Below are 21979 nucleotides of genomic sequence, written 5' to 3' on the forward strand. Positions count from 1 at the left end.
ACGCAAAATGGGGAAACTGGCTCAGGGCCTAGCGCGTAAGGAAGGAGAAAGGGAGGTGGAAATTGACTTTGAAAAGCAATTAAGGGGTCTGCCAATCCAGAGGTCAGGTGGGGACCCAATGGAGGCCGACTCTTCTGAGGACATCACCCCCCAGGCCCGTCAGGGCGGAGCCAGCCTTGGCTCCTCCGTCCCCGCCTTCACTCGGGCATCGCTGGGTCTCGGCTTACCTGCCACGGTGTTAAGCTCTTGGAGGCCACTGGCTCCTCCCTGCTTTTCTGGCATTTGAGGACTCCTCTCACTTGGCTTATCAGACTGGATAAGACTCAAAGAAAGACACAGCACACAATTTTTAAATAACTTTATAATTTCCTGATGGATTTAGTTTGTGAATAAAAAAGAAAAAAATGGACAAAGTGTTTACAATAATTATCAAGGCAAAGTTGACTATAACACAATTTTTTTGTAATGTCATTAACCTGTCAGTAACACGACTCCGGCCGTCACACACACACACACACACACACACACACACACACAGTTGAAGGCAGCGGGTGCATTTGCATCACAGACACCATCATTGCGGCTGCTACTGTCACCACAAGGAACTCAAGCTAGGAGTCCGCGCCCAGGGCCCCTCAGCCCCCCTCACTAAAGCGCAGCACTTGTCTTCCGAGGCAGGGGGGAGCAGATCCCAGGGAGACGGCTGGTCTCCATCCTGGACAGCCCAGTGTGCCCCAGTGGGCAGGCCAGCCAGAACGGGTTGGGGGTTGCCCTCAGGTAGGTCTAGCTGCGTCAGAGCAAGAACGCAATACTGGTGTGGCGCGGAAAGAAGGGCTGGGCTCGCAGCGCTGGTGCTGGCCTGGGGTGAATTCTCTGGCTTTGGCAGGGATCCCGTCCTTTCCTGACCGTGGCATCTCCAGGGCCAAGAGAGACAGCCTGGGGCTGGGAGATGCAGGGCCTAAAAAGCTTAAAGCAAAGAATCTGGTGCCTGAAGCCGGAAGGAACTGAGATCTGAGTACAACTCATCCGCCTGGATGGCGGGCTCCAGGCTGGCCGGCGCTTGGCTGTGCCGGTCGGGTCACTGGATGATATAGCACCAAGTGGGCAGGAGAGAGCCTCTGCCGCCCGCACAGGGCTGCCGCCCACTGCGGGGCTGCAGAGCCAAGCCCGGGTTACCACACAGTATTAGGCACACTGAGCTGGGACCAAGGTGGGTTTGAGGGTGGTTAATGGGGTCACAAACTTTGAAACCTCTACCCAGAGGTCCCGAGGATGTAGAGGCGATCTCTGGCACAAGTGGGAATCTCTGAGCCCTGGATCCCAACTCCTTTTACTCAGCAGTTGTCTCCTTCACACAGGCAGTCACCCACCTGGAGGGGGGCCAGCCCAGCTGCCACCTTGGCCAACCTGGGAGGAGGGGGAGGAGTTCGGCTGCCCCATAGCTTGAATTCCTTTATTAACATGATATCGTTTTGCATTTCTTAAAACACAGCTCTTTAACTTTTCAGTTCTACAAACTACTTTTTAATATCTTAATAATGTCAACAATGGACACAATGTAACTGCCCCAATGCTCTGAACCACACAGACAATATCGACAAGCAGAGAAACAAAAGAGGAGGTGGGATGGGACAAAAATCCGCTCCTCCCAAATCAATCCCTAAAACCACCTTTCCCCCAAAAGAGTCAGGAGGAGAAATACCTACAAGAGGGTCACAGCACTCGCCAAACACATTGGAAAAAATCAGGAGACACTTGATTACTGTTTTGACACTAAAAAGTATGGAAACAGTTTTTGCTTAAAAAGAGTAAGTAAAGACAGCCATTTTGTTCAGAAGGATTTCCCTGTGTGTTTTTTCTTGCCCAGACATTCCCTTAGTCCGCGTGGGGAAAACTCCAGATTCCTTTTAAAACATTTCTTTGACCAGTTCAAGTCACTGTCCTGAGAAGCCCAGGGACTGGCAGTGATGGATGGGTTGGCCTTGCAGGCTTGGCAAAGGGCAGCAGGCCCTGCTGCGTCTACTCTGTCCTCATCTGCTTTTCCACAGCTCTGAACTCTTGCGGGTGGGAGGTGAGGCTCGGGAGGCAGACATAGAAGTTACTGATATCACGGACACAGGGCCCACTGTGACTCAGGAAGGTCACATTCTATGTGGCACCATATTCCTTGATTTGCTCTTTCCTCAGAACCCCCGAGGGGAGCCAGTGGGCCTGTGCCTCACTACTGGGGTCAAAGGGGAGGGCAGGATGGTTCTGGGATCAGCAGGACTCTCCAGCAGCAAACCCAAATGCCAATCCTGAACGTCATAGGGGAGGGATTAGCTCAGCAGTTGACTAAACCTTTGTGATGACTTCCTCTTCTTCGTCTCTCTAAGGAAAGGGTGAGCCAACGAGCTCCTTGTGGAAAACCAAACAGACTTAATTATTGACAAAAAGTGCCCAGTCACACTGCCACTATTGACCCTGAAGGCAGTCTTGGGTCCCCTCTGCTTTACTAGCATTTCTAAAGATCAAGTGTAAGGAAGAGACAGAAGCACTTAGCTCTTTGTTGGACTATAAGGTACCAGATAAAGGTTAGAGCCGAGATGGATTTGGGGATTCCCATTCATATTTAATATATTAAAGCCCATTTAAAATCTTTTCCGTTTCAAATGGTATCCAAGTCCTTGTAAATCTCAATTCAGATACTTCATCAAGAACTCAATGAGTACCTGGGATAGAGGTATATGAAAAGATGAGAAAAATCACATTGTATTTCTGCAGCCATGAGCCCCACATTGGATTCCACCCACTCTTCCTCTTCCTGTCCCCTTTTATGATGACCCTGATTTGGGGTACAGATCTTTAGGTGCTAAGGAGCAACTAGACCTGCCAGTGGAATGGATGAGTGTGGTGAATCTAACAGGCAACCTGCAGTGAGTTTGTGAAACCATGAACACCAGAAGAATGGCGTGCAATGATAAGTCTTTGTGTGATGGGAATTGCACATTTAGCAAAAGTTGGCTCAACGACTGATCTCAACTCAGTAAGATACTCTAAGTGCTAGACACTATTAATTTTTCCCTTGTAATATAAAGTCAGGTCATGTCTGCTATTAAAGTTTAGCCAGAAATTACTTTCATCTAGAACCAAACTGTCCCCAGAACCATTTGAGGTGCTAGGATGACCACCCATGAGGAATCAAGGAGATTCACAGAGACCAGACAGATGATGTTTGCCCAGAAATTTTTCTTCTCAGAAGCACTTGTTCAGAGGACTTCCATAAGGTTTTGGAGGGGAAACAACAGGAAGGGTTGAAATGAAAAGGGGAAGAAAGGAGGTGCAGTGAGAGTCACACACCCAGTGGGCAAGCGTGGCAGGTACTGTATTTGAGAGCAGAGACAGAATGAGCAGGACCTGGAGAGACAGTTCTGCTTGCTGTCCCCCAATCCCAGCGAACCTGCTGGAGAGCAGCAGCTGGGGCCAGGCCACTTCTCTGGGCATGGCCTCTGCTCCTGCCTGCTCTGTTCTGCGGGAGTCCTGTCAAGGGTGTCCTTATCCCTCAGTTCTTTGCATTATGGTAGATAAAGTGAGATGCTAATACTCCAGGCCTAAAATACTGGGAGCTTTCTACATGATTTATGGGCAGTGCAAGAAATACATGGAATTGAGGTGACTGACCACTACCTATCTAACCCCCCCATCTCCCACCTCGCCCGCTGCTGGCTGGCTGGGCTATCAGGAAGCATCTCAGTAAGAGGTTTATGAGCAGAGTCCATTTAAACCTTTGATAGGAAACATTCTACACTTTCTCACAGGAGAGACTGTTTTACAGCAGGGAATTAGGGCAGCTGGAGATATGACCATATAAGTTAACGGGACAGTCAAGGGCTCCCGGTGGGAAGATACCGGACTGATGGCCGTGGTGACTTTCCAGGCAGCATCAGATTCTCTGGGTGAGTAACCGGGGAGGGGGAAAGAGGGAAATGCAAGACAAAAACATTTAGCCCAGCAACTCTTATCAGAAGATGTGAGTGTCTGGTGGACGTCTGGCTGGAGAGGTGGTCAAAGGGCTAGATTTGGGTTAAGTGGTCTCTTTCTTGCCTGATTATTTATGACTGCCATTGTCTAAGCTTGGGAAGAATGCCCTTCAAAATACCAATACCTTCAACTGGATTTGCAACTTTAGGGTCCATTTTCTGATCTGCGACATGGAGCTGGCCAAGTTCCATGTGGTGTACATGGATGTGTTAAGAAAACACCATCCACTGCTGTAGCCTCAACACTACACTCCTGCGGGGTAACAACAACAAAAGTCCTGAACCACCAAGTAAGAGCCCACAGGCAAGGAAGTGACTCAGCCCCCTGCCCCCTGAACTCATTAATTCCACTATAATGAGAAATAAGAAAGGCTCATTTGTGAAAGATTTATCTGGAAAAGATAATTTCTACTGAGATAGAAGGAGCAGGGAGGGGAAGGGTATGCATTTGACTGCTTTGACTCAACCAGGTATGTCTCATAGAGTCCTTCACTTTTCTCCCTCACTGAAAAGAGACTTTTGTCAAGGATGGGTACCCAACAGTGACCTGCACACAGTAGGCATTTCACAAATATTCTCTGAATGAAAGAATGGAGGAAGGAATGTTTGTGGGATGAGAAACATTCATTTGTGCCAGAAGGAGGTTCCAGCCAATGCTCGAGGCTACGGTTCTGGGAGTGCACATCAGGAGTAAAGCTAAAAGGGAGGAAGGTGGGCCATAAACTTCAGCAAACACTGGGCTGCAAGAGTGTGGAACATGGGTGGTAGGAAGGCAGAAGCATTCTTCTGGGGCTCAGGGACCTAGAGTGCCAATGAAGGAGATGTTTAGGAGAAACCAGCCTGACCCCAGGGAACGGTCATCTTCTACAGAAGCAGAGCTGTAGGTGGTGACGGCAGAGTCTCACGTCAAACCCTTCTTCTCTTTCAGATCCAGCTACATGATCTGACAACCTAAGTATAATAAGGTCAAAGGTCTTAAGCAAGAGGGACCTGGGGGGAGAACTGTCCACACCATCCTCTTCTTAACTGGCTGAGAAGAGCAAGGATGAGGGAGACAGACAGGGCTGGGTAAAGACTCCAAACTCGGGGTATTAGTGTTCACAAAGCCGTCATGAGGCCTGCTTGTAGCTCCCCTGCATAAAACATTACATGTGAAAGTAAGCAAAAGAGACAGTAAAAAGAAGAGTCAGTTTCTCTTTGTCCCTGTTCTCCTTTCCCCCCCTCTCTCTTTTTAAATTTTTTTTTTTTTTAATCCTTTTAGGAGAAAGCACCTGTTGTGATATTAGAACACTCAGCTCTCTAGTCCACTGGGAAGTTTCTTTCAATATGTTGAACTCCAAGGAGATTCCAGATTTAGTTCTCATGTCAAGGACAGAAGGAAAAAGGGCTCTCCACTCCATGTCTCTCTCTAAGGGCAGAACCACCAGCTTCCACAGTTCTCCACTGCTGATGACTGGATGGCAGTTCTTCATGGAAACTTGGCCACTTACTCACCCTGGACATCAGGAAAATTAGTGTAGAGACAATATCCAAAGTAGAAAGGCAGAGGTAAGATGTCAGCTGTAGAAAGGGTGCTGGAATCACACCTGAAGGGCCAACCAAGCTAGGATAGAGTTTATAGTGTTTGTTGGGTGCCAGGAAGTTTCTGGGTGCCTGTTCCTTACAGCTCTTCTTTCTCGGCTCCTGGATTTACTCTAGCAGGCTGCTGGGCTGGCCACTCCCCACGAAGCAGGGTCAGGACGACTCTTCCAGCGCATTGACCACTTGCTCCAGGATGTCGGGGCAATGATCTGCTATCTGCTGGAGAAGGGCGTTGGCAAACTCCTGCAGCTCTGCATTGTCCCGTTCACCTTTTTCTAACTCATTCTGAAGCTGAAAGGGAAAGGAAAGATGGAGTTCAGAAAAACTAAAACGATCCTGTTCACACTGGGTTAACAATTATTGTTCATGAATAAGGAAATGGCATTTCCAACAACATGGGTGAACCTGGAGGGCACTATGCTAAGTGAAATAAACCAGAAAGACAAAATACTGCATGGTATCACTTATAAGTGGAATCTGGGGGGGTGGGTGGGGAGAGTCACACTCACAGAAACACAAAGTAGAACGGTAGCTACCAAGGACTGGGGGAGTGGGGGAAATGGGGACAGCTTGGTAAAAGGGTACAAACTTTCAGTTATAACATGAATAAGGTCTGAAGATCTAATGTATAATATGATAACTACAGTTGATAACACTGTACTATATACTTAAATATTCTAAGAGAGGGGCGCCTGGGTGGCTCAGTCAGTTGCGTGTCCGACTCTTGGTTTTGGCTCAGGTCATGATCTCAGGGTTGTGGGACTGAGACCCATGTTGGGCTCTGCACTGGCGAGCATGGAGCTTGCTTGAGATTCTCTCTCTCCCTCTCCCTCCGTCCCTCCCCCCACCTAAAAAAATAAATAAATATGCTAAGAGAGTAAAACTGAAATGTTTTCATAAGGAAAAAAAGGAGCTATGTAGATGCCAGATGTGTTACCTTGACTGTGGGAATCTTCACAATGCGCATCAAATCATCGTGCTGTACATTTATTACGTCAGTTTTGTCAATTAAACCTTAATAAAGCTGAAGATGAAAAAAGAAATGACCAAAAAAAGGATAGGCACTTTCTGTGGGAAGTCCTCCTGCATCAAAGTTCCCAAACAGGAAAGGGTACAAGTTAACATCGAGTGTTTGCTCATGGAGGGGTGACTAGTCCGAGTCCCAAAGGTGGTAAGCCAGCACCAGTGCTCTCACGCCAGGGGGAATGTTTTCTCCACTGTGTCACAATATCACACCATGCCCAGCACAGTGAGAGGGGCACACGCACGATCTCAGACCGGATCTTACTCTTGCATAATGGTCCTTTGTTCTAGGGAAACTTATATTTAAAAGACCTTCCCCGTTTGCTATAAACCACTTTTATTCAGTAAGTTAGACATCTGCTAATCTAGGCCTGCTAATTTAGCTAAAGAGATTACTCTGAGAAACACGTAAGATAGTCCTCTGTTCATGAGTAAGCGTAATTCTAACTTCCTATCATTTCAAACGCTCTCTTGGACATTCCTTCAAGCATTAAGCCAGCATTTATCGAGGGCCTCCTGTGTGCTAGGTGCTGAAAGATGAATGCATTTGGTCCTTGCCCCAAGATCCATGTAGGTTAATGGAAGAGACAGACACATACACAGCTAATTAATTCCCACAAGCGAGGCCTGAGCGCGTGGTACAGGGGAAGACGTAAGAATGACTGGTGCATCCTGGAGGGGTCAGGGAAGATGTTACTGCAGGCAGTATGTGGTGCGGATCCTGAGAGCTGAACAGGAGTTTGTGGGGGAGATCCAAGAAGAGGCCTTCAAGCAGATGAAAGAAATGCCGATGTGCAGAGCTACGGAGGGGCTTGGCACAGACCTCGGGAAGACAGACGCTTTCAGTGTGCTTGGAGCGTAAGGCAAGGGCATGTGTAGAGAATACAGGACATCAAGATGAAGAGGCAGACCGGGGCCAGACTGTGGATGGAAAGCTCAGGAGTTCAGATTTAATCTGGTTAAAAAACGAACAAACAAAAAAGGAAGTCTAAGAGCTTTTAAGCGGCGCAGTGACACGGTCAGCTTCGGGTTCTCAGAAGAAAACCGTGAAGATAAAAACGCGTTAGACTGAACGGAAGGAAGAGTGAGCCAAGGGAGGCTACTGTGGCGAGCCCAGGGGCCATGGGCCAGGGCCAGGGGCGCGGGGGGCGAGAGACGGGCGCGAGCCTTCCCCAAGGTAGGACTGATAGGAGGTGAAGTTCAATGACAGGGGACGGAGGATCATTCTGACAGCTCTAGCTGGGGACATTAAACAAATAAGACTGAAAATACAAGAGGCAGAGCAGGTTTTTAGGAAAGCAAAGAGATTAAAAATTGAGTTTCAAGTGTATTAAGGACGCACGTTCTGGAGTTAGGCTGCCTAGGTTTCAATGTCAGTCGGCACTTACTAGTTTGTATGACCTGGACCTCTCTGAGGCTCGGTTTTCTCATTTATAAAATGGCGCAATAACATTTATAGGGCTGTTCTAAGGATTTAATGAGATATTCATATAAAGTGCAGTACAATGCCTGACACACAGAAAATGTTTGATAAATGTTAGGTGTTGTTATAATTATTGCTAAATTGGTAAGATTACCTTGACGGAGCAGGTCGATTAAAGAGCAAACAGAACCAAGTTTTAATTACACTGCTGACAGATTCTACATGCTGTGAGCCAAGGATGACCTGCTTCTTCAAATATATCAAAGAGCTGGGAACGGATTTTGCAATCTTCTTTCTGTTAAATGTTGACTAAAACACCAGGACATGCAAGGACCAGATTTAGACTACGCTAAGTCTTGACGCATCTCAAGGTCTGGCTGTGTCGTATGAATGTGAGTCTCTAAAATGGGGAAACCAAAGAAATCAGGTGCCTTTTAAGTCCAACTGCACAGAATATAACACGGGAAGACTGCTAAGCCAGGAGGTTATGACCCTCAAATCTCTTGAACAGAACTGAAGGCCACCACACCAAGTAACGGAGGAGGCCGTACACCTGTACTGCTTCAGTTCCCCATCTCAATCTGTCCCAGGAACATTCCAGACATCTTTGGTTTATATTCTGCGCCAGGTACCTGCAGTTCACTCTCTACAAGTCACATATTTATTTCCTGTGAAATATTTTTTATCCCATTTGGCTTCTGTTAAGTAGGTAATCATGAAGTTACTAATGGATACATTTTTGTTTAATATTTTTTTCAGTTTTTTTTTTTTCTAATTTAAAAAGTATTACACACACATTGTAGAAAATTTGGAAAACAAAAGCACCAGGAAAAAAAATGAACTCTAATAACCACTGCTACATATTTTGTCATATATTCTTTGAGAGGTTGTTTTACTATACATACATATAATTTTAGAAACAAAATGGCAATGTCAGTATATTATTTGGGTACTGATTTTGTTTTCACCTAAAAATATATCACAAATACATTTCCAAACCAAATCCCAAAGGCTCTTTCGGTGCTTGATAATTAATTCTAAATTTATCCATATATATCACAGGAGCCAAGAAAATATTTGAAAGGAAGAAAAATGATTTGTGGACTGGCTTACCAGATTATAAAACATACTGCAAAAAGACTCTAATTAGAAGAGTACTGTACTGATAAAATTAGATCACTGGGATTTAGAATATGGTCAGGAGGCATCTGAAATCAATGAATTGTATTAGGTCAACTGGACCTAGCTGTGGTTGGATTTCTGCTCATACCATATATAAACATAAATTTCAAATTACCTAAAGATCTAAATTTAAAAATTATACTGCGAATACATATTCTTCTCATGCACATGCTAAACATCCTTCAGGACAGAGCATATGTAAGGCCTTGAAACAAACCTTAATAAATTTAAGATTGAAAGCACATCAAGCATATTTTCCAACCACATGGTATGAAACTAGAAATCAGTTACAAAAAGAAAGCAGAAAAATTCACAAATATTTGGAGATTAAACAACACGTGACTGAAAAATCAATGGGTCAAGAAAGAAATAAAAAAATACCATGGGACAAATAAAAATGGAAATACAATATACCAAATCTATGGGATACAGTAAAAGCATTTTTAAAAAAAGATTTATTTATTTGAGAGAGAGGGGGAAGTGGGGGAGAGGTAGAGAGAGAATCTCAAGCAGACTCCCCACTGAGCATGGAGCCCAACACAGGGCTCAATCCCACAACCCTGAGATCATGACCTGGGCCAAAGTCAAGAGTTGGACGCTTAAGTGACTGAGGCACCCAGGCGCCCCAACAGCAGTGCTTAAGAGGGAAGCTCATAGTGATAGATGCCTACAGTAAGAAGCAAGAAAGATCTCAACCTAACTTTATACCTCAAGGAACTAGAAAAAGCCCAAAGTTAGCAGAAGGAACAAAATAACAAAGATGAGAGTGGAAATAAATGAAATAGAGACTAAAAAGAAATAGAAAAGATCAATGAAACTAAGAGCTGGTTTTCTGAAAAGATAAACAAAACAGAAAAACCTCTGGCTAAACTTAACAAGAAAAAAAGCAAGAGAACTCAAGAAAATAAAATCAGAAGTGAAAGAAGAGATGTTACGACTTATACCAGGGAAATGCAAAGAATCAAAAAAGACTACTATAAAAAAATAAATGCCAACAAACTGGACAACCTAGTAGAAATGGATAAATTCATAGAAATACACAACCTCCAAAACTGCACCATGAAGAAACAAAAAATCTGAACCGATTCTCAGCAAGGGAACTGAATCATTAATCAACTTTCCAACAAACAAAAGTCCAAGACCAGATGACTTCACTGGTGAATTCTACCAAACATTTATGGAAGAATTAATACCAATCCTTCTCAAACTCTTCCAAAAATAGAAGAGGAGCGATACTCCCAGACTCATTTTGCAAGGCTGGCATTACTCTGATACCAAAACTAGGAAAGGACACCACAAAGAAAGAAAATTGAAGGCCAATATCCCTGAAGATGCAAAGATCCTCAATGAAATATCAGCAAACTGCATTTAATACTCATTAAAAGGCCCATACACCATGATCAAGTGGGATTTATTCCAAGGATGCAAGGATGCTTCAACATCTGTAAATCAATAAATATGACACACCATAGTAACAAAATGAAGAATAAAAATCATACGATCATCTCAACAGATATAGAAAAAGCATTTGACAAAATTCAACATCCATTTATGATAACAACTCTCAACAAAGAGGGTAGAGTGAATATACCTCAACATAAAATAAAGGGAAAAAAGACAAAAGGACAAGTATTGGTATCAATGTATTATGAAAGTGGTACTACAAGCCTAATAACAGAGAAATGGGCGGAGGATATGAACAAAAAACTCACTGAAGAAATACAAATGGCTAATAAGCACATAAAAAATACTAAATTTCATTTATAATTAAAGAAATACAAATTAAACAAGATAGGGTTTTGTTCCCCCTATCACACTGGCAAAAGTTTTTGTAAGACTGTTAATAATCAGTGTTGGGGAAGTGGGTACTCTTTTTTTTTTTCTTTTTAAAGATATTTATTTATTTATTTATGTGACAGAGAGAGACAGCCAGTGAGAGAGGGAACACAAGCAGGGAGAGTGGGAGAGGAAGAAGCAGGCTCCCAGCAGAGGAGCCCGATGTGGGGCTCGATCCCAGAACACTGAGATCACGCCCTGAGCCGAAGCAGACGCCCAACGACTGAGCCACCCAGGCGCCCCGGAAGTGGGTACTCTTATACTACTGTGGGAATATAGTGAGCAATCTGGTCTCATCAACCAAATTTAAACACAAATATCCTTTGACCAAATAATTCCACTTTTAAGAGTACATTCCATAGAAATATCAGTAAGAAATTCAAGAATGTATACACAAGTTTGTTTACCAAGACAATCAGAACAAAAATTTATTAACAACCTCCGTGTCAAACAAGAGGTGAGAGAGATCGATAAGTTTGGAGATCGATCGGTGTATCTATCTAATCTATCTACCGTATACGTAAAGAGAAATCCAAAACTATGAAGAACGGCTAGTTTGAATGGATGGAAGGACTTTCAATTTTACTGTTTTTTTCTTAACTGAAGTATAGTTGATATACAATATTACATTAGTTTCAGGTGTACAATATAGTGATTTAACAAACCTATATGTTATACTATGCTCACCACAAGTGTAGCCACCATCTGTCACCGTGCAACACTATTACAATACCATTGACTATATTCTCTATGCTGGACCTTTCATCCTCATGACTATTCATTCCATGACTGGAAGCCTGTATTTCCCGCTTCCTTTCATTCACTTTGCCGAGCCGCCTACCCCGTTCCCCTCTGGCAACCACCAGCTCATTGTACATACGGGTATGTTTCTGCTTTTTGTTTATTCATTTGTTTTGTTTTTTTAGATTCCACGTATAAGTGAAATGATATGGCATTTGTCTTTCTCTGACTTACTTCACTTTACATAATACACTCTATGTTCATCCATACTGTTGCAAGTGGCAAGATCTCATTCCTTTTTTATGGCCAATTGTATAAATATGTATATGTGTAGATACATCTGTCTGTCTTTCTCTATCACATATAACATCTTCTTTATCTATTTCTCTATTGATAGTCACCTGGGTTTCTTCATAATTTGGCTAGTGTAAATAATGCTGCAATAAACACAGGGGTACATATATCTTTTCTAATTGGTGTTTTCATTTTCTTTTTTTTGAAGTATCTTTTTAAAAATTATGATTATGTTCAGTTAGCCAATATATAGTACATCATTAGTTTCTGAGGTAGTGTTCAACGATTCATCAGTTGTGGTGTTTTCATTTTCTTTGGGTAAATGGCCAATAGTGGAATTACTGGATCATATGGTATTTCTACTTTTAATTTTTTGAGGAACTTCCATTACTGTCTCCCACAGTGGCCGCACCGATTTACGTTCCCGCCAACAGCGCACAAGGGTTACCCTTTCCCCACATCCTCACCAACACTTGTTACTTCTTGTCTTTTTTATTCTAGCCATTTTTACATCACATCATCTCATCATGGTTCTGATTTGTATTTCTCTAATGATGAGTGATGTTGAGCATCTTTTCATGTGTCTGTTGGCATTCTGTATGTCTTCTTTGGAAAAATATCTGTTCAAGTCCTTTGCCCATTTTTAATTGGGTTATTTGGAGGGTTTTTTGGTGTTGAGTGGTATAAGTTCTTTATATATTTTGGATATTAACTTTTTACTGGATGTTCGGTTGCAAATATTGTCTCCCATTCAGTAGGTTACCTTTTTATTTTATTGATGGTTTCCTTCACTGTACAAAAGCTTTTTATTTTGGTGTAATCCCAATAGCTCAGTTTTGCTTTTGTTTCCCTCACCCGAGGAGACAAATCTAGAAAAATGTGGCCAAGACAAATGGCAAAAGAAATTACTGCCTATGTTTTCTCCTAGGATTTTTTTATGGTTTCAGGTCTCACATTCAGGTCTTTATTTATTTATTTATTTTTTAAAACGATTTTATTTATTTATTTGAGAGAGAGAAAGCACGAGTTGGGGGGAGGGCACAGAGGGAGAGGGAGGGGAGAGGGAGAAGCAGACTCCCCACTGAGCAGGGAGCCCAACACGGGGCTCAATCCTAGGACCCTGGGATCATGACCTGAGCTGAAGGCAGACGCTTAACCGAATGAGCCACCCAGGCGCCCCTCTCACATTCAGGTCTTTAATCCATTTTGTTTACTCTGTACACTTTTGTACTGTTTAATTTCATACCACAAGCAGCATCAATATGATAAGAAATATGGACAAAAATATATAATATAAATATTCAAAGCTGCATGTATTTCTAAATGTAATTCTGATGTTCTAAGACACTGAAAAGGGACAAACAGAAATGTATAAAATATTCATACAAAAAGTATTGACTGTTTTGCCAATGAAAAGGAATTTAGTTCTGATACATGGTACAACATGAACCATGAATACACTATGCTAAATCAAAGAAGCTAGTCACAAAAGACCACATATTTTATGATTCCATTTTTATGAAACGTCCAGAATAGGGAAATCCAGAGTCACAAAGTAGATCAGTGGCTGCCTAGGGCTCAGTGGGATGGGGTAAACGGGAGTGATGGCTAAGAAGCACGGGTTTCTTTTCAGAATGATGAAAATGTTTGAAAATTGATGTGGTGATAGTGGTACAATTCTGAGAATGTACTAAACCTGTTAAATTGTGCACTTTAAGCAGGTGAATTGTATGGTGTGTGAATTACAGCTCAAGGACACTGTAAAGAAATGCTGAGGACTCTGTTCAATGCACTATGTAGCAAAAGCCCACAGACAGGTATAAAGTGCTACTGCCTTCAGTCTGGACAGAAAAAAAGGGGAGAAGGAAGGGAAAACTTCTTGAGGAATATGGCTGTTGACATGAGAGGACAGAAAAGAGGGCTGTTGTAAATGGAGAAATAATATAACTTAAGGGCATGGGGGAGGACATGCACTTGGCTGCTGGCTGAAGTTCAGGAATACAGGGATTACTGGGTCTTGACAGAAGCAATACCAGTCTTTGAGGGTGACAAAAGGCCCGTGGGCTGGCTAGGCCTGGACACGATCCCTCAGAGGACCCTCGTTCTGTTCGGTGGTTTCAATGAAACCACACCTAGGGCACTGTGTTCTATTTCAGGCACCTCATTACCCAAAACATGGAGACATACTGGAATAAGTTCAAAGGAAAATGGACAGCATGACTAAGAAGCTGAAAGGATCATTTTATGAGGCAGGATTAGAAGAACTAAGTGGTGGACCTGAACTAACTGAACACTAAGGGGCGGGAACGTGATTATGACCGACAAATGTCAGGAGCGTGTACTGAGAAGTGGGAGGAGTGATTTAGCACTGGAGGGGGAAGTAGAACTCAAAGTGATACAAAAAGCTTGGGAGGAAGGGGCGCCTGGGTGGCACAGCGGTTAAGCGTCTGCCTTCGGCTCAGGGCGTGATCGCGGCGTTGCGGGATCGAGCCCCACATCGAGCCCCACATCGAGCCCCACATCGAGCCCCACATCGGGCTCTTCCGCTATGAGCCTGCTTCTTCCTCTCCCACTCCCCCTGTTTGTGTTCCCTCTCTCGCTGGCTGTCTCTATCTCTGTCGAATAAATAAATAAAATCTTTAAAAAAAAAAAAAAAAAAAAAGCTTGGGAGGAAACACCAGAGGCGGACTGTAAGACTATGCTTTTTCCAAGGGCTAATGAATGGTTTGCTTGGGAAAAGGTGTTTAAAAAGAGAGGGGATCAGAGGAATCACGAAGTTTAGAGAAGGAAGTGCTCCTTCATTAGCCGGAGTTGCTTTCCGTCTGGTGGGGCTTTCTCTGTTCTCCAGGGATTAGGCATGGTTTGCGTTTTATCTGCAAGCAACATTAGATGTGGACACGGCTGAGCAGGGAGAGAGTTCATCGGCACTTGATCCATTATATGCTAACATTTCCTGTCTTGAAAAAAATCTCAAAGATCAACTTTTCTTGTGAAACTGGAATTACATTTAAAATGAGGATTTTTATTTTGATTTTGAAATGCAAAGCTTTAGTCATTCTGAAGTCAAAGGAGTACAGGAATGTGTGAAAGAAAAAAAAGAGCACTTAGGAAAGAAAGGCAATGTGAAGTAATCAAACTAAAAACGTAGACAGATGTGTTATGCAGCACAGGTGTGAAAACAAATCTTGAAATGTATTAGTACCTCGTTATTTTAAATATTTCTTTAGCATGTGCATCACAAGTTAAAAAAAGGGAAGTTTTTGTTTGGTATCAGTATGTAGCGGGTCCTATAGTTAAATTGGGAAAAGTGTGTTCTAGCTTCTGAAGTGTAATTTACCAGACCTCACTCAAGACGTTCTTGTTCCCTCTACCCCTTGCCCACTGCCCCATGCCCTGCCCCCATGCCTGCCTATTCAACTCTCACCTCCTCCCCAAAGAAAGGCCACTTTAGACTTAACATCAGAAAAGAATTTCCCCAAAAGTACAAACATGCATATAATTGGGATTCAATGAAAATGCTTATTATATCCTAGCTGCAATGAATTAAATCCTTTTCTCTCCCTCTTTCCCTTCCTTGTTAAAGCTGCATATCCACACTGAGTGGATATAAGACTGAGTAATCCAACAAGATCTTCCACTTCCTATTCTCTACTTTCTAATATTGGCAGGCTAACTCCACCACTGCAAGTACTGCAGTAAAAAATATTGTCTTCTTGGTAAAAACACCGTAATTATATGTAGCACGTTAAGTTTACACAATGCCCTCTCTAGATAAAAGATGCAATTTTCTGTGTATGTACTGAAAGCTTTGCAACTAAAGTGAACAACAAACTTAAAAACACTTCCAAAGTAAAACAATTTCCACTAAAGTGCAAAACAGACTTGTTCCCGTGAATCCTGCAGGCTCTTTCTAGAATTTGAGGATTAAATCCCTTATCTCAGCACCCTCGTTTCCTCCATATCTAAAATCTCTACTACAAACTCTTCCTCAAGTCTCTTGGGCACCTCAAGATTTAGTGGAAAAGCCCCCATCTATTAAGCCTTAATTTAAGTAAGATACTCTGGCAGAGGGGATTATCGGAATAATAGATAAATAGGTATGCACAGTAGAGAAAATATAAATATGCTTTGCTCAAAGAAATAGGGACTTGAAAATGTGGGTTAGGGGTGACTGTGAGGGCAGCAAGTCTTGCTGCTCCAAACGTCCTGCATGTGGGTTTTGGTACCATTAGTGACAAAGGGCACAGCACTCATGATGGCTCAGTGCTGCTCACTGTGTAAGCAGCCAATGAGTCTGAGGAAATTGTTACTAAGATAATGCAGATGTGAAACACACTACCTCAAAATCACCTCACAACACTCCTTGCTTCTCATTTCTTCTCCAGGCTAACTTGAGCCACCCTTCCACGTCCCTGTCCCTTTAATTAACTCTGTGCTTCCAACCTCCCCTCTCCCCCGGTCCTTCACTATGGCTTCAGAAGGCACTCTCATCCCGACATCATCGAATCTGCTTCTCTTGCAAGCTAGTACCAATTTTCCTCTTTTTTTCACCATCGAACATCTCAGAGGAGCAGTCTACATTTGCTACCTCTGCTTGCCACTTCCTTCCTTAGCATCTAAGAATTTACTTTTTGCTATTCACTGAAACTGCTCTCTCAAAGGGTTACTAAGCTAAGACCTGTCCACTGAAAATTATCGAACATTATTTAGAGAAATAAAAGATATCTTATATGGAGGAATACAAGATGACCATGGATCAGAAGACTCAACAGCATAAAGTGTTAATTCTGCCCAAACTAATCAACAATTCAGTGCAGGCCAAATAAAAACTTTGGCAGGTGTGTGCATGCGTGCGTGTAGTGACAAGCTAATTCAAGAGGTACGTGGAAATGTAAACAGCCAAGAATAGCCAAAGCAATCTCAAAGACCAAAGTCAGTCATGAAGAAAAGTATTACTATAAAGCGATAGTTATGAAGATAGCTTGCTACCGGGACAAGAACAAGCATATAGACCAATGGAAGAGAGAAGGGAATCCAGAAAAATAGCTCAAACCTGGGAATAATCCAAATGTCCGTCAACAACTAGGTGACAATCTGTGGTATGTTCATTCATACAATGGACGGTTGTACAGCAGTGAGAATGAACTATATACCTATGTATATCATAACAGACATGTTTCATAAACATGATGTTGAATGAAAGAAGCAAGACACAAAAGAGTTCACACTGTATGATTCCGGGTATATGAAGTTAAAAAACAGGCAAAACTGACCTTCAGTGTTAAAGGTCAGCTCACCCATGGAGGGTGGAGTAGTGGCATGACAAGAGGCTTCTGAGGTACTGGGAACTTTCTGCTTCTTGTTCCGGATGTTCATTACATGACTGTGTAAAAACTTGTTGAGTTGCATCTTATCATCTGTGTATTTTTTTGCACGCATGTCATAAAGAAACGCAAAAACCAAAACCGAACCTCAAGGATTCCCTAACAACACAATCCAATGGCTTTAACGGTCTTCAACCTAATTGAACTCCTTTGGGCTCTTTGTTCTAGTAACACCTCTTTCTAAACTCTCTCCTTCTTGACTTTCTGGCTCTTCTCTGCCTGTCCTTATACTTCTTCTCTGTCCTGCTGCTGTTCCTCTTCTTTCTGCTTCCTCCTACACATGCAGGGGTTTCCTGAGCTCAAGGGGGGACATTCCTTTGTTCTTCCTCTTTTGTCCTGTGCTTGGGTAACACTGTGTATCTTTAGCTTTATCAAGTGGTGGTAAGACCAGGTAACTTACTGGACACTTATTATGGGCCAGGTATTATTCTAAGTGCTTTAGTGCATTATTAACACATTTAATCTACTTTCTTTGCCAATTTAATTATTTATTTTGAGGTGGATTTTTGTGGGTTTTGTGGGATCTGAATAACTTTTAGCATAGAAGGTTTCACACACATAACAAAAGAAAACAGTAAAATAACCCATACATGACCTAAACTTAAGGATTATCAAGGTATGTCAATATAATTATATTAACTCTAACTCCCTTCTCTCTCCGGAGTTCGACCCACATTTTCAAATGTTTAATAAACACTTCCTTGTGAATGTTCCACTTACACATCAACTCATGCTGTTCATATTGTTTAATAAGCTATTGTTTTCATTTAATAATTACTACAAATAGTTTTTCATGTGATTAAATATTCTTCTAAAACACAATTTTTAAATGGGTCATACTGTAATCCATTTTATGGATGTATTATAATTTAAATAATTCCATTATTAGAAATTTAGTTTGTTTTTGATTTTTCATTACTACAAATAGTAACATGTTGAGTTTGCTAGTACATAAATCTTTGCATATTTATGATCGTTTTCTTAAAATCCTGGGTCAAAGGGTATACACCTCTTCAAGCTTTTGACGTGTTACCAAACTATTCCAGAAGAGCTGTACTAATTTTCAGCCCACAGGCAATGAATAAGGGTGCTCATTTCCTCACCCACCCAATATACTGGGGCAATACACACACACACACACACACACACACACACACACACACACCAAACTTGCTGATATGATGGGGCTATTTTCATTTGCAGTTCTTTGTAATTCTTTTCATTTGTAGTGAAGCCAAAAACTGAGGCCAAACATTTATAAATATATTTATTGGCCATTTCTTCTTCTGGGAAATTTCTGTTAACGCCCTTTCCAGGCTATGTTTCTTTTGGTTTAGTTTCTTCCTTGCTGATCTCCTGGTCACAGCCCAAACATAAGCTCTCTTATCCTAGTATCTTTTGCTTATTGTAATAGCTTCACAAGCACCGTCAACCTTGGTTTGTAAGAGCACTCTTTCTAAAACAGGTTGGGTTAGGTTCCCTCTCCTCCTCTTCCAAGATCTTAAATGATTACCTACTTATAATCCAATCTCTTTGGCCTAGCAGCCACATCGGACTCCATCCTACTTTCCCAATTTCATCTCCTGGTATATGCCCTCCTCTTTGCTTTTATTTTGATGTGTTTCCCTTATCCTAGAATGTGGACAATCTTCCCTCCTACACCCCTCTCTTCCCTATGTTACTCATCCTTCATGACCGAGCAACTGGCTCTTCTCTCTGTGAAGCCTTCTCTGTTCAGAGGTAAATACTGCTCAAGTATTAAATTTGGTCTTGTGTTTCAAGAGTTGGATATTTGTTTAATTCCCCAACTCGTCTTCAAATTCCTTGACAGGTTCTTTTTTACAGACCAATGCTGCCTAGCAAAATACCCTGCCCAAAGCTGGCGACCGAGAAGTGACTGGTGCATAAAGTGAAGGAGCATGCTAATCCTGGAGGGAAAACACTGATAACTTTCCAAAGAGCTTTTTAAGGTAAAATGTGAAGTATCTCAAAATCGAGACAGTGTGATGAAGCAGACCTTACAGCAGGGCACATAAACTGTATACTATGGCATCTCACTTGGTTTAAACTTCTCAGAAAATGGGACATGGGCCAAGTAAAGGATACTAAGGTGGTCTCTGGCAGGAATTTTCTGGCTTTGTCTGCTGAATGTTATTATAATGTATTCTGTTCTTAGTAGCCATTCCAGCCCTCCCTGAACTCAGAGTAGTAATATGATTTCTAGAGGGACTTGAGCCAAGAATCACAAATGCAAAAGCAACTCAATCTGAAAGCTTGAAGCAACACACGCTAGAAGTGTGTGAACACAAGGGAAGGAGAGAATGCTTTAGTCTCCACCACTGCTCAGGGGACAAGTGGACAGAGGAAGCGCAGAAAGAAATGGGTATTTCAGAGATGCTGTTTTACAACCTCGCACCATGCAGAATATTGTCATAAAGGCTAGCTGTAAGGGAAACCAACTGAGTTCCCTTCCTGCTTTCAATGTTAGGGTGGTTCTGTGTCAGACAACAGAGCTGAGGGTGTGAAGAATAATAAGGAACGTAGCTGCACTGAATGGAGGAACAGAAGTACAGCTGACGGATGGGCTGACTGATGCAGGCAAATTGCCCCAGAACATGTACTGCTCAGCACAGGTCATGATTTCAGAATGGCTACTATATCTCACCATAGCCGAGTGAAGGCATAGGGAGAGCTAACAGAAATTCACAAAATTAGAGTCTTAAAGGAGAGAAAATAGCTTTATTTCAAGGTAAAGAGCTCTGTTCATCGTCACAGGGGGTGAGGTGAAAGAAGAGGATGTATGGATGGCTATGAAGAAGGGACGGTTACAAGAGATGCAGCTGAATGAATTCAGTTGTGGTTGGCAGTGACTCAGATTAATTCCTTTCTGAGGATGGTTTTGCGGTGGGCAGGAAATTATACAGAGATGTTTAGTTTGGCCGAAGCAGACAAGACTCTGACCTTGAGGTTTTTAACAGCTAGGTCCCAGGATGCAAAGGCCATGAGGTCTGAGGTGGTAAACTGGCATGATAATTGGAGCCTTTTGGAGGTTATAGATCAAGCTGAAATGGTTCTCGACCGTGGCCAGATCTGGGCTAGAGCCCCCCAGCCCAAACAAGCAGGCTGTGCAACCACATCTGCTTAGGAGATATGAAGACATGAAAGAACTTCTGAGTCTGGATTTTCGAAAAACCAGAAAAAACTAGAATAAAATGAAATGCCTTTTGCTATATCTGTTGATAAAACATAAAATGCATGTGGTCAGAGGGATCTGAGCACATGGTGGGTATTTCTTGTCTAGTCACTTACTTTTTGGCAGGTATTTGGCTACTTTTCCACTCTGTAGAGTCCCTCTAGCATTTAGTACCAGGGAAAACTAAAGTTGCTCTTGAAATATCTGTCCTATGATTATTTCCCACACATTACGATTAACTCCAAAATCCTTTCTTCCTTGGTATTTCAAGTCTGAGCTTGCAGCCTGAATCCCCTAGTTTTCTTCCTGAAGTCTCCATCTGCCCTAGTTGCTTGGTATGTGGAGCCTGAAGCAACTGCCACCACGGCCTTAGGCTCTTGCAATTCTGAGTGGAAGCGGTCATGATCATGAGGTTGCTATGGGGCCTTCTCTTTCCCCTAACTTGTAATGAACTCCTTTGTCAGGCAATGTCTGATTTTGTTCTCATAAGAAGGAAAGGTTAGGGATGCCTGGGTGGCTCAGCTGGATGTTGGCCAACTCTTGATTTCAGCTGGGGTCATGGTCTTGGGGTCTCAAGGTCATGGGATTGAGCCCTGCATCGGGCTCCATGATCAGCACGAGTCTGCTTGCCCCTTTCCCTCCCCCTCTGGCCTCCTCCCACTGCTTAGCACTCTCTTGTGTTTTCTCTTACTCTCTCATAAACAAACAAATAAATAAATAAAAATCTTTAAAAAAAGGAAGGAAAGGCTATTTGTTGTCTTAGGCCAAAAGTAAATAAGATGTTGCTGCTTTTCCACAACTAATCTTAAACAAAATGGCATAATAAAAACAAGAGTTTAGCTCCATTCCACCAAGGGGGCCTGTATATACATGACCCACACTCAAAATTCCACTGCTGAACAGTATGACATTCCAGAGATCTCCCCAAGATTCATTTGGTTTTGTATAACCAAAGGAACTTTCTCCTTTCATTCCCTCATGACAGAAGCATCAAGGTAGGAGGGAACCACAGGTACTGAAGCCTCTCAAAGCAAGAAAATCATACATATTTTCCAGTATTTTTGTGTTGTATTAGCATTTTTCTAGTATTTTCTAGTACTTTCAAGAGCATGTTATGCCTGGCACACAGCAGGTGCTCCCCAAATACTTACTGAGTGCATGCCATATGCCTTGGCGTAGCTAGATTTCTCTATGTATTTTTACCTTTCATTTTCAAAGGTTAAAAAGAAAACAACAAAAGCAACTCAAGAGTTGCTCTCTTTCTTAGCAGTGGCTCTGAAAATTCTGCAGTGCCGCACTGGCA

The 21979-nt window shown here is 42.5% G+C and overlaps 1 protein-coding gene across 5 annotated transcripts in view; it reads right to left on the minus strand.

Moving 5' to 3' along the window:
* Window positions 1-343: 343 nt before the first annotated feature.
* Window positions 344-21979, minus strand: part of ERC1 (ELKS/RAB6-interacting/CAST family member 1) — a 555538-nt gene continuing 533902 nt past the window's right edge. For all 5 annotated transcript variants that reach the window (XM_040642009.1, XM_040642008.1, XM_040642006.1 and 2 more), the window contains one exon: window positions 344-5891. In XM_040642009.1, the coding sequence (XP_040497943.1) occupies window positions 5754-5891 (138 nt within the window). In that variant the 3' untranslated portion in view covers window positions 344-5753. The remainder of the gene's footprint in view (window positions 5892-21979) is intronic.

This window comes from Ursus maritimus, unplaced genomic scaffold, assembly GCF_017311325.1.
Source record: "Ursus maritimus isolate PB19 unplaced genomic scaffold, ASM1731132v1 scaffold_26, whole genome shotgun sequence".
Lineage (NCBI taxonomy): Eukaryota > Metazoa > Chordata > Mammalia > Carnivora > Ursidae > Ursus > Ursus maritimus.